The following is a 13,978-nucleotide window of genomic DNA, read 5'->3' on the forward strand; positions in this document are numbered from 1 at the left end:
TATTTACTTATCTTGAATTTTTGCGCAAAGCTACACGAGGGCTATCTGCGCCAGCCGTTCCCAATTTAGCAGAGTAAGACTCGAGGAAAGGCTGGTAGTCATCACCACCCACCGTCAACTCTTTGGCTACTCTTTTACCAACGAATAATGAAATTGTCCGTCACATTATAATGCCCACACCGCTGAAAGGGCGGGCATGTTTGGTGTGACAGAAATTCTAACTCGCGACCCTCAGATTATGAGTCGAGTGCCTTTACCACCTGGCCATGCCGGGCCTGCTGTTATGGTAATCGTCTTCGTTCACATAATCTGGTAGTAAAAATGGAATATTTTAAAGCCACGTGAATGATTAGCAATTACGTAATAAGATTAAGTATGAAACTCTAGAAATTCTATTTTTTGAATAAACGCAAAACCCATTTCTGTGATTAGTAAATAAATGTAGTTTAAAAACATCGTTTACCATATGACCAGTTCATTTTTACCACTGTAATAGCGCACATGTTTTTACATTGTTGTAAAAGCATCAGTTTTTTTTTTTTAAGTGGATAAATAAAAGCTAGTCGTCTAAATCCATTAAATTTCAAGTTATTAATTTTGGTTTCATTGAATCTCGACTCTCTGTAGGATCCTAGATTTCCAGATGGCGCGATGGTCGACCCGGATTCGGCAGCTTTCATCTTAGCACATCCCATTCAACAACCAGACGGGGAATTAACAGGTGATTAAAACCACTTCTATAAGCTGTGGCTGTTGATTTGTGAGGTCACGAGTTCACGTTTAACCAGGTGTTTTAACCTAAAAAAATTAAATTCAGTTATCCACCTTTACAGTTTTAACTTACCAGCAAAAACCGAAACTCTAATTTAACACTTGTTTTTAGTTTCAGTCAGTTTGGTAATTCGACAAAATGTGCGCGTAGTGTATTAACAGAGTAAAGTAACTTACGTCATAATGCGCACGTGCTGAATATGTTTTAATGTGTAGAAAGAAAAATAGAATAATAACATTTGCACTGCTCGCGATATCCATAAATACAAGTTGGCCCCGGCTTGGCCAGGTGTTTGGGCTGTTTGATTCTGAACGTCTCAGGTTCGAATCTTCATCCCACTTAACATGCTCGCCTTTTCAGGCTTGGAGGCGTTATAATGGCACGATCAATCTCACTATTCCTTGATAAAATAGCAGCCCAAGAGTTGACGGTGAGCGGTGATGACTAGCTGCCTTCCCTTTTGTCTCACACTGCTAAATTAGGAACGACTAGCACAGATAGCCTTCGTGTAGCTTTACGTGAAATTCAAAGACCAACAAGCTAGATACATGTCGACCATCTTCTGGATTCATTACTTTCTCGATCTGGCGAGAACCATTTTAATGAAGGGCCACTGACCTATGAACAATGACCTTCGAAGCGTGATATGTATAAAATAGTTGTAGTGCAATTTTAAAATGCGTTTTGCGCATGCTCCGACGCTAGCCTGCTATTGGCCATTAGCTAAAGGTTATAACTTAAAATGAATTTTTGACCAATCGTATAACTCATCAAAAAACAAATAGAATCGAAGTAAGAAAAATTATCTCACACAACACAATATTAGTTAATAATTGTAATTTTCTCGTATTATGTGAGATCTAACGGTAAGTGAGAGGTCGCCACCTTTGTCAGAACTCTATATCCAGAGCTTTGAATCGAGCCAGGGATTTGTTTCCTTCGTTTGAATTAACAAACAATAATTACGATTATTTCTTCATTTCAAACAGGGGGTTCTCGAATTATACCGGAATTCTGAAGAAGGACCGTTCCACGAGGAAGACGAGGAGGTAATAACAGGTGTTTATCATTAGCCACAGATCCGTTGTTTGATCCATACAGTTGCTATGTAACCATTTAAATTAAACTATTTTTATAGAGAAAACTAGAAATTCGTCTAGTAAATAACGTAGCTAATTTAATATAGCGGGTAACTTGTAACCAATGATGTTAAAACAGAAAGTCACGTGTGGTCCTTATTGTTTTATTAGATCATCAACAGCTATCTGGTATGGGGAGGTATTGCTCTACATTACGCCGAGGTAAAATTAAAATCTAATAATTAACTTATTCGTTGTCATGGTTTGCTAGCGTGCACGATCACCTAGGTGTAGTTACTTTATTGTTGTGAGTTAATGTAGTAGTAATAGTATTCAAATGAATCGTTTATATTAATGTGAAAAGTTAGACTTGTGTGGTCGAATAGGGCCGTGGTACTCAAACTATGGGTCGTCTCTTCCAAGAGGGACGTGGAGAGTCGGGAGGGGCGGTTGGAAGCACAACTTAGAACATGTAAATTACATCTGAAAGTAGAAATTTTAAACCAAACATGTTTTAAAACTAGTGTATAAATGTTACTGGTATTAATTAATATAGTAAGAACAATTAAAGTGGAAAAATATATTATGTACAGTGTGCAAAATTATACTGGGAGCAGGGGACAACATAATACGTTTAGTAAGGGGACAACATATAATAACGTTTAGTAAGGGGACAATATAATACGTTTAGTAAGGGGACAACATAATACGTTTAGTAAGGGGACAACATGATGTCGTTTAGTAAGGGGACAAATATGATACGTTTAGTAAGGGGACAATATAATACGTTTAGTAAGGGGATAACATAATACGTTTAGTAAGGGACAAAATACATAATACGTTTAGTAAGGGGACAACATGATACGTTTATTAAGGGGACAATATAATACGTTTAGTAGGGGACAACATGATACGTTTAGTAAGGGGACAACATAATACGTTTAGTAAGGGGATAACATAATACGTTTAGTAAGGGGACAACATAATACGTTTAGTAAGGGGACAACATAATACGTTTAGTGAGGGGACACCATTAAAAGTTTGCGTACCAGTGATGCGGTACATTAATATCATTATATTACCACAATCTTACCTTACGTACTTGATTAAATACACATATATAAGCATCACTAACAATCAGATCATCCCACCGTTCATCTATATTGTAAAAATACCTTAAGCTCCATCCTTCTTTAGGTTATACAAAAAAACATAGGCTTTGTCTGATGTCCAACAGTATCAGAGTTTTCTAGTAAATTTTATAGGAAACCCTAAGCTTCGTCTGATGGTCAACAATAAAACCATAGCTGTCTAGTGATTTCTATAGGAAAACATAGGCCTTGTCTGATGTCCAACCATAAGAAAGCTGTCTAGTAATTTCTGTAGGAGAGCCTAGGCCTTGTCTGATAGTCAACCATACTATAGCAGTCTTATAATTTCTCGAGGAAAGCTTAGGCCTTGTTTGATGGTCAACCATACCGGAGCTGTCGGTGATTTCTATGGGGAAGCTTAGTCCTTGTCTGATGGTCAACCATACCGGAGCTGTCTAGTGATTTCTATGGGAAAACCTTGGCCTTGTATCATGACCCAACATACTAGGTATGCCTAGTAATTTCTCCAGGTTGACATATTCTAGACCTGGCATGGCCAGGTGATTAAGGCACTCGACCTCTAATCCGAGGGTCACGAGATCGAATTCCTATCACACCAAACATGCTCTCCCTTTCAGCCGTAGGGGTGTTATAATGTTGCGATCAATCCCACTATTCGTTGGTAAAGAGTAGCTTAAGAGTTGACGGTGGGTGGTGATGACTAGCTGCCTTCCCTCTAGTTTTACACTGCTAAGGCAAGACGGCTAGTGCAGATAACCCTCGAGTAGCTTTGCATGAAATTCAAAACAAACAAATGTATGATCTTGGATCGACTGGCTCTTAACATGTCTTAGCGTTTAATTTAAGACAGCATATCTCACTGTCTTAACATTTAATTACTTAATCAGTGCAAGGGGTTCGTTATAATAATATATGATAAAATTAATTTAATATCTCTTGATTTTATTAGGTTTTCTTAAAGTTCTAATTGTTTCCTGCGATTTACTGATATTGCTAACTATGTTTAGAGTCCTTTGATATTCACCAGTTGTATGTAAGCTGATAATAATATTGGGCGTTTTGTCTTTCATAATCTTCATGTTCAAAATTTCAGATGTACACCAATATGGCGCGACAGAGGAAACTCAACAACTTATTATTGGCTGTTGTCAGGTGAGTTTGATTTAGGACTAACTCAGAGAGAGAGAAAAGTCATTTCTTAGCTACCTAGAACAAACAAACTGAATGATATTTAACTTATTAAAACAAGAAAATGGGTTAAAACGAACAGAAAATATTCTGCATTAATTATAAAATAATCACGTTTACAAACATTGTGGATATGACGGTGTGGACGATTACAGAATATTGATCAGTGATCCATTTGGGCACAAAAAAATATAGGTACAGCACTGTTTTATTGACGTCATTTCCGTTTTAAGGCTATGACGTTCCTCATATCACGGATAAACCAGCAAACGGATAATTGGAAGTTTCTAACGCTTCAGTTGTCTTACATCTTTCTATTTTCATAGCTTTTAACATTCTCTCCTATAGTGGTTCAGCTTATCACGCTAAATATCGAGTTTTGATACCTACAACGGGTAGGATGCAAACAGTCAGAAGTGAAACTCTGCTCTTAACAAAAAAAATAAAACTAATTATTCAATCACGGTGTGATGGTTTAGGATTACACTCTTACTGGTACCAACTTACCACCTACAATGTATTTTACAATGCTTGTGATGGTTTAGGATTACACTCTTACTGGTACCAACTTATCAGCTACAATGTATTTTACAATGCTTGTGATGGTTTAAGATTACACTATTACTGGTACCAACTTATCAGCTACAATGTATTTTACAGTGTTTGTGATGGTTTAGGATTATACTCTTACTGGTACCAACTTATCAGCTACAATGTATTTTACAGTGTTTGTGATGGTTTAGGATTACACTCTTACTGGTACCAACTTATCAGCTACAATGCATTTTACAGTGTTTGTGATGCTTTAGCATTACACTCTTACTGGTACCAACTTATCAGCTACAATGTATTTTACAATGCTTGTGATGGTTTAGGATTACACTCTTACTGGTACCAACTTATCAGCTACAATGTATTTTACAGTGTTTGTGATGGTTTAGGATTACACTTACTGGTACCAACTTATCACCTACAATGTATTTTACAATGCTTGTGATGGTTTAAGATTACACTATTACTGGTACCAACTTATCAGCTACAATGTATTTTACAGTGTTTGTGATGGTTTAGGATTATACTCTTACTGGTACCAACTTATCAGCTACAATGTATTTTACAGTGTTTGTGATGGTTTAGGATTACACTCTTACTGGTACCAACTTATCAGCTACAATGTATTTTACAGTGTTTGTGATGGTTTAGGATTACACTCTTACTGGTACCAACTTATCAGCTACAATGCATTTTACAGTGTTTGTGATGGTTTAGGATTACACTCTTACTGGTACCAACTTATCAGCTACAATGTATTTTACAGTGTTTGTGATGCTTTAGCATTACACTCTTACTGGTACCAACTTATCAGCTACAATGTATTTTACAAGTGCTTGTGATGGTTTAGGATTACACTCTTACTGGTACCAACTTATCAGCTACAATGTATTTTACAGTGTTTGTGATGGTTTAGGATTACACACTTACTGGTACCAACTTATCAGCTACAATGTATTTTACAGTGTTTGTGATGGTTTAGGATTACACTCTTACTGGTACCAACTTATCAGCTACAATGTATTTTACAGTGTTTGTGATGGTTTAGGATTACACTCTTACTGGTACCAACTTATCAGCTACAATGCATTTTACAGTGTTTGTGATGCTTTAGCATTACACTCTTACTGGTACCAACTTATCAGCTACAATGTATTTTACAATGCTTGTGATGGTTTAGGATTACACTCTTACTGGTACCAACTTATCAGCTACAATGTATTTTACAGTGTTTGTGATGGTTTAGGATTACACACTTACTGGTACCAACTTATCAGCTACAATGTATTTTACAGTGTTTGTTATGGTTTAGGATTACACTCTTACTGGTACCAACTTATCAGCTACAATGTATTTTACAATGCTTGTGATGGTTTAGGATTACACTCTTACTGGTACCAACTTATCAGCTACAATGTATTTTACAGTGTTTGTGATGGTTTAGGATTACACACTTACTGGTACCAATTTATCACCTACAATGTATTTTACAGTGTTTGTGATGGTTTAGGATTACACTTACTGGTACCAACTTATCACCTACAATGTATTTTATAGTGTTTGTGATGGTTTAGGATTACACTCTTACTGGTACCAACTTATCAGCTACAATGTATTTTACAGTATTTGTGATGGTTTAGGATTACACACTTACTGGTACCAACTTATCAGCTACAATGTATTTTTTACAGTGTTTGTGATGGTTTAGGATTACACACTTACTGGTACCAACTTACCACCGACAATGTATTTTATAGTGTTTGTGATGGTTTAGGATTACACTCTTACTGGTACCAACTTATCACCTACAATGTATTTTACAATGTTTGTGATGGTTTAAGATTACACTATTACTGGTACCAACTTATCAGCTACAATGTATTTTACAGTGTTTGTGATGGTTTAGGATTACACTCTGACTGGTACCAACTTATCAGCTACAATGTATTTTACAATGCTTGTGATGGTTTAGGATTACACTCTTACTGGTACCAACTTATCAGCTACAATGTATTTTACAGTGTTTGTGATGGTTTAGCATTACACTCTTACTGGTACCAACTTATCAGCTACAATGTATTTTACAGTGTTTGTGATGGTTTAGGATTACACTTTACTGGTACCAACTTATCAGCTACAATCTATTTTACAGTGTTTGTGATGGTTTAGGATTACACACTTACTGGTACCAACTTAACACCTACAATGTATTTTATAGTGTTTGTGATGGTTTAGGATTACACTTTTACTGGTACCAACTTAACAGCTACAATGTATTTTACAGTGTTTGTGATGGTTTAGGATTACACTTTACTGGTACCAACTTATCAGCTACAATGTATTTTACAGTGTTTGTGATGGTTTAGGATTACACACTTACTGGTACCAACTTATCACCTACAATGTATTTTATAGTGTTTGTGATGGTTTAGGATTACACTTTTACTGGTACCAACTTATCACCTACAATGTATTTTACAGTGTTTGTGATGGTTTAGGATTACACTCTTACTGGTACCAACTTATCAGCTACAATGTATTTTACAATGCTTGTGATGGTTTAGGATTACACTCTTACTGGTACCAACTTATCACCTACAATGTATTTTACAGTGTTTGTGATGGTTTAGGATTACACTCTTACTGGTTCCAACTTATCACCTACAATGTATTTTACAATGTTTGTGATGGTTTAGGATTACACTCTTACTGGTACCAACTTACCACCTACAATGTATTTTACAGTGTTTGTGATGGTTTAGGATTACACTCTTACTGGTACCAACTTATCACCTACAATGTATTTTACAGTGTTTGTGATGGTTTAGGATTACACTCTACTGGTACCAACTTATCAGCTACAATGTATTTTACAGTGTTTGTGATGGTTTAGTATTACACTCTTACTGGTACCAACTTATCAGCTACAATGTATTTTACAGTGTTTGTGATGGTTTAGGATTACACTCTTACTGGTACCAACTTATCAGCTACAATGTATTTTACAGTGTTTGTGATGGTTTAGGATTACACTCCTACTGGTACCAACTTACCACCTACAATGTATTTTACAGTGTTTGTGATGGTTTAGTATTACACTCTTACTGGTACCAACTTATCAGCTACAATGTATTTTACAGTGTTTGTGATGGTTTAGGATTACACACTTACTGGTACCAACTTACCACCTACAATGTATTTTACAGTGTTTGTGATGGTTTAGTATTACACTCCTACTGGTACCAACTTATCAGCTACAATGTATTTTACAATGCTTGTGATGGTATAGGATTACACTTTTACTGGTACCAACTTATCACCTACAATGTATTTTACAATGCTTGTGATGGTTTAGGATTACACTCTTACTGGTACCAACTTATCAGCTACAATGTATTTTACAATGCTTGTGATGGTATAGGATTACACTCTTACTGGTACCAACTTATCAGCTACAATGTATTTTACAATGCTTGTGATGGTATAGGATTACACTCTTACTGGTACCAACTTATCAGCTACAATGTATTTTACAATGCTTGTGATGGTTTAGCATTACACACTTACTGGTACCAACTTATCAGCTACAATGTATTTTACAGTGCTTGTGATGGTTTAGCATTACACACTTACTGGTACCAACTTATCAGCTACAATGTATTTTACAGTGCTTGTGATGGTATAGGATTACACTCTTACTGGTACCAACTTATCAGCTACAATGTATTTTACAGTGTTTGTGATGGTATAGGATTACACTCTTACTGGTACCAACTTATCAGCTACAATGTATTTTACAGTGTTTGTGATGGTTTAGGATTACACTCTTACTGGTACCAACTTATCAGCTACAATGTATTTTACAGTGTTTGTGATGGTATAGGATTACACTCTTACTGGTACCAACTTATCAGCTACAATGTATTTTACAGTGTTTGTGATGGTATAGGATTACACTCTTACTGGTACCAACTTATCAGCTACAATGTATTTTATAGTGTTTGTGATGGTATAGGATTACACTCTTACTGGTACCAACTTATCAGCTACAATGTATTTTACAGTGTTTGTGATGGTATAGGATTACACTCTTACTGGTACCAACTTATCAGCTACAATGTATTTTACAGTGCTTGTGATGGTATAGGATTACACTATTACTGGTACCAACTTATCAGCTACAATGTATTTTACAATGCTTGTGATGGTATAGGATTACACTCTTACTGGTACCAACTTATCAGCTACAATGTATTTTACAGTGTTTGTGATGGTATAGGATTACACTCTTACTGGTACCAACTTATCAGCTACAATGTATTTTACAGTGTTTTGATGGTATAGGATTACACTCTTACTGGTACCAACTTATCAGCTACAATGTATTTTACAGTGTTTGTGATGGTATAGGATTACACTCTTACTGGTACCAACTTATCAGCTACAATGTATTTTACAGTGTTTGTGATGGTTTAGGAATACACTCTTACTGGTACCAACTTATCAGCTACAATGTATTTTACAATGCTTGTGATGGTATAGGATTACACTCTTACTGGTACCAACTTATCAGCTACAATGTATTTTACAATGCTTGTGATGGTTTAGGATTACACTCTTACTGGTACCAACTTATCAGCTACAATGTATTTTACAATGCTTGTGATGGTTTAGGATTACACTCTTACTGGTACCAACTTATCAGCTACAATGTATTTTACAATGCTTGTGATGGTTATAGGATTACACACTTACTGGTACCAACTTATCAGCTACAATGTATTTTACAGTGTTTGTGATGGTTTAGTATTACACACTTACTGGTACCAACTTATCAGCTACAATGTATTTTACAGTTCTTGCTTCATGCTTTGTTTTTACCGATAAAAATATCTAACAACATTTTGTTAGATTGATGATGACTACAGTAGAACTATCATTGATGATGACTACAGTAGAACTATCATTGATGATGACTACAGTAGAACTATCACTGATGATGACTACAGTAAAACTATCATTGATGATGACTACAGTAAAACTATCATTGATGATGACTACAGTAAGACTATCATTGATGATGACTACAGTAGAACTATCATTGATGATTACTACAGTAGAACTATCACTGATGATGACTACAGCAGGACTATCATTGATGATGACTACAGCAGGATTATCATTGATGATGACTACAGTAAGACTATCATTGATGATGACTACAGTAGAACTATCATTGATGATGACTACAGTAGAACTATCACTGATGATGACTACAGCAGGACTATCATTGATGATGACTACAGCAGGATTATCATTGATGATGACTATAGTAGAACTATCATTGATGATGATTATAGTAGAACTATCATTAATGATGATTATAGTAGAACTATCATTGATGATGACAACAGCAGGACTGTCATTGATGATGACTACAGTAGAACTGTCATTGATGATGACTACAGTAGAACTATCATTGATGATGACTACAGTAGAACTATCATTGATGATGACTACAGTAGGACTAACATTGATGATGACTACAGCAGGATTATCATTGATGATGACTACAGTAGAACTATCATTGATGATGACTACAGCAGGACTATCATTGATGATGACTACAGCAGGATTATCATTGATGATGACTATAGTAGAACTATCATTGATGATGACTACAGCAGGACTATCATTGATGATGACTACAGCAGGACTATCATTGATGATGACTACAGTAGAACTATCATTGATGATGACTACAGTAGGACTGTCATTGATGACGACTACAGCAGGACTGTCATTGATGATGACTAAAGTAGAACTATCATTGATGATGACTACAGCAGGACTATCATTGATGATGACTATAGTAGAACTATCATTGATGATGACTACAGCAGGATTATCATTGATTATGACTATAGTAGAACTATCATTGATGATGATTATAGTAGAACTATCATTGATGATGACAACAGCAGGACTGTCATTGATGATGACTACAGCAGGACTATCATTGATGATGACTACAGCAGGACTGTCATTGATGATGACTACAGTAGAACTATCATTGATGATGACTACAGCAGGACTAACATTGATGATGACTACAGTAGGACTATCATCGATGATGACTACAGTAGAACTATCATTGATGATGACTACAGTAGAACTATCATTGATGATGACTACAGTAGGACTAACATTGATGATGACTACAGTAGAACTATCATTGATGATGACTACAGTAGGACTATCATCGATGATGACTACAGTAGAACTATCATTGATGATGACTACAGTAGGACTATCATTGATGATGACTACAGTAGAACTATCATTGATGATGACTACAGCAGGACTATCATTGATGATGACTACAGCAGGACTATCATTGATGATGACTACAGTAGAACTTTCATTGATGACGACTACAGCAGGACTGTCATTGATGATGACTACAGTAGAACTATCATTGATAATGACTACAGCAGGACTATCATTGATGATGACTATAGTAGAACTATCATTGATGATGACTACAGTAGGACTATCATTGATGATGACTACAGTAGAACCATCACTGAGGATGACTACAGCAGGACTATCATTGATGATGACTACAGTAGGACTATCATCGATGATGACTACAGCAGGACTAACATTGATGATGGCTACAGCAGGACTATCATTGATAATGACTACAGCAGGACTATCATTGATGATGACTATAGTAGAACTATCATTGATGATGATTATAGTAGAACTATCATTGATGATGACAACAGCAGGACTGTCATTGATGATGACTACAGCAGGACTATCATTGATGATGACAACAGCAGGACTGTCATTGATGATGACTACAGTAGAACTGTCATTGATCATGACTACAGCAGGACTAACATTGATGATGACTACAGTAGGACTATCATCGATGATGACTACAGTAGAACTATCATTGATGATGACTACAGTAGGACTAACATTGATGATGACTTCAGTAGAACTATCATTGATGATGACTACAGTAGGACTATCATCGATGATGACTACAGTAGAACTATCATTGATGATGACTACAGTAGGACTATCATTGATGATGACTACAGTCGAACTATCATTGAATGATGACTACAGCAGGACTATCATTGATGATGACTACAGCAGGACTATCATTGATGATGACTACAGTAGAACTGTCATTGATGACGACTACAGTAGAACTGTCATTGATGACGACTACAGCAGGACTGTCATTGATGATGACTACAGTAGAACTGTCATTGATCATGACTACAGCAGGACTAACATTGATGATGACTACAGTAGGACTATCATCGATGATGACTACAGTAGAACTATCATTGATGATGACTACAGTAAAACTATCATTGATGATGACTACAGTAGGATTATCATTGATGATGACTACAGTAGAACTATCATTGATGATGACTACAGTAGGATTATCATTGATGATGACTACAGTAGAACTATCATTGATGATGACTACAGTAGGATTATCATTGATGATGACTACAGTAGAACTATCATTGATGATGACTACAATAGTTTCAATATAACATTGTGTGATGAGGACTACAATAGGTTCAAAATAACATTGTGTGGTGAGGACTATAATAGGATAATGTTCTCTGAATAGGATTGCTTTAGATCTTTTAAATTATTTTGTATAATGAAGTTTGAAAGTTAAAAATAATTGCGACTTATTATTTCAAATACTTTTTTAACTTTTCTTTTGTATTAGGGTAAGTTAGAGTTACATGGTGATGTTATTTGTTGAGCTAAGTTAGAGTTACATGGTGATGTTATTTGTTGAGCTAAGATACAGTTATATGGTGATTGTATTTGTTGAAATCTTCAGGGCAGATATACAGTAGGCAGAAAATAATGTTATATATATATATTTTAGGTCAATCTTTCAAGACATGATTTCAATGGACTCAGTGATAGTCAAGATAATGGTAAGAACATGTTGTCGCGTTATCTAGTACTTTAAACTGGTTAATTCTACCTATTGTTTTATTGGATGAATATCAGACTATTTTCGGTTTTTAGTTTAGTTTGAAGGTTAAGCCCAATCATTGTGTAGTTTAACTCTTATCTTGTTATTTAAATAACAATGATCCCAAATTCTTTTTATAATTTAGTTTGGAGGTTAAGCCTAACTGTTCTTAGTTGAATACTCGCCTTGTTATATTAACAAGAACAAATCGAATCATGTTTATAATTTAGTTTGGAGGTTAGGCCTAACTGTTCTTAGTTGAATACTCGCCTTGTTATATTAACAAGAACAAATAGAATCATGTTTATAATTTAGTTTGGAGGTTAGGCCTAACTGTTCTTAGTTGAATACTCGCCTTGTTATATTAACAAGAACAAATAGAATTATGTTTATAATTTAGGTTGGAGGTTAAGCCTAACTGTTCTTAGTTGAATACTCGCCTTGTTACATTAACAAGAACAAATCGAATCATGTTTATAATTTTGTTTGGAGGTTAAGCCTAACTGTTCTTAGTTGAATACTCGCCTTGTTACATTAACAAGAACAAATCGAATCATGTTTATAATTTTGTTTGGAGGTTAAGCCTAACCGTTGTTTAGTTTTCCCTCGCTTTATTTTATCTTTATAAATAGGTAATAAATGAACGTATGGCACTAACAACAATAACTATATTTTATTGTTAATATTTTACATATATCTAAAACTAAAGACATTGAAGCTCAAATAATATTCATATTCAGTTATTAAATATAAGCAAATAGATATTGATCATAAAATAAGGGAATTTAACCCCGATATCACAGACCAGGAAGATATTTAATAAACACGAAAGTTCGTTGTGAAACTAATTAAAAACAAAATGTGTATTAATTAGGAAAATTATAATATCAGGTTGGTCATGAACAAAGCAGGCCCTATAAGACTAAGAAACCAAACAAATTAAAAACCTGAATGTAAGTTAATTGAAAACATATTAATATCAGGAAACATATTTATTAAAATTAATTAATAACAGAATGTAAATTGGCATTTGCACGAAAACTGTTTTCCCAGATATAGCGAATTTGTTTGAATTAGTCTAAATAATGAGAGATGGCAGACAGTTGACTCTCATGATTATAATAAAGATACAGAGTCCAAGATGAGATAATGAAGCCTCATATCTACAGGTCTTTACTTTCAACAAACGTAACTTATAAGATTTTATTACCACAACTGGGGGAGGTATTAATATTTATTGTGT

General features: G+C 35.1%; 1 protein-coding gene across 1 annotated transcript in view; it reads left to right on the forward strand.

Annotated features, from left to right (window-relative positions):
- Positions 1-1,766: 1,766 nt before the first annotated feature.
- LOC143224774 (putative 3',5'-cyclic phosphodiesterase pde-5) overlaps positions 1,767-13,978 on the forward strand; it is a 33,116-nt gene continuing 20,904 nt past the window's right edge. Inside the window, exons 1-4 of the mRNA XM_076453458.1 lie at positions 1,767-1,821; positions 2,023-2,073; positions 4,057-4,115; positions 12,643-12,694. Of these exons, the coding sequence (XP_076309573.1) occupies positions 4,057-4,115; positions 12,643-12,694 (111 nt within the window). The 5' untranslated portion in view covers positions 1,767-1,821; positions 2,023-2,073. The remainder of the gene's footprint in view (positions 1,822-2,022; positions 2,074-4,056; positions 4,116-12,642; positions 12,695-13,978) is intronic.

This window comes from Tachypleus tridentatus, chromosome 1 (assembly GCF_004210375.1).
Source record: "Tachypleus tridentatus isolate NWPU-2018 chromosome 1, ASM421037v1, whole genome shotgun sequence".
Classification (NCBI taxonomy): Eukaryota; Metazoa; Arthropoda; class Merostomata; order Xiphosura; family Limulidae; genus Tachypleus; species Tachypleus tridentatus.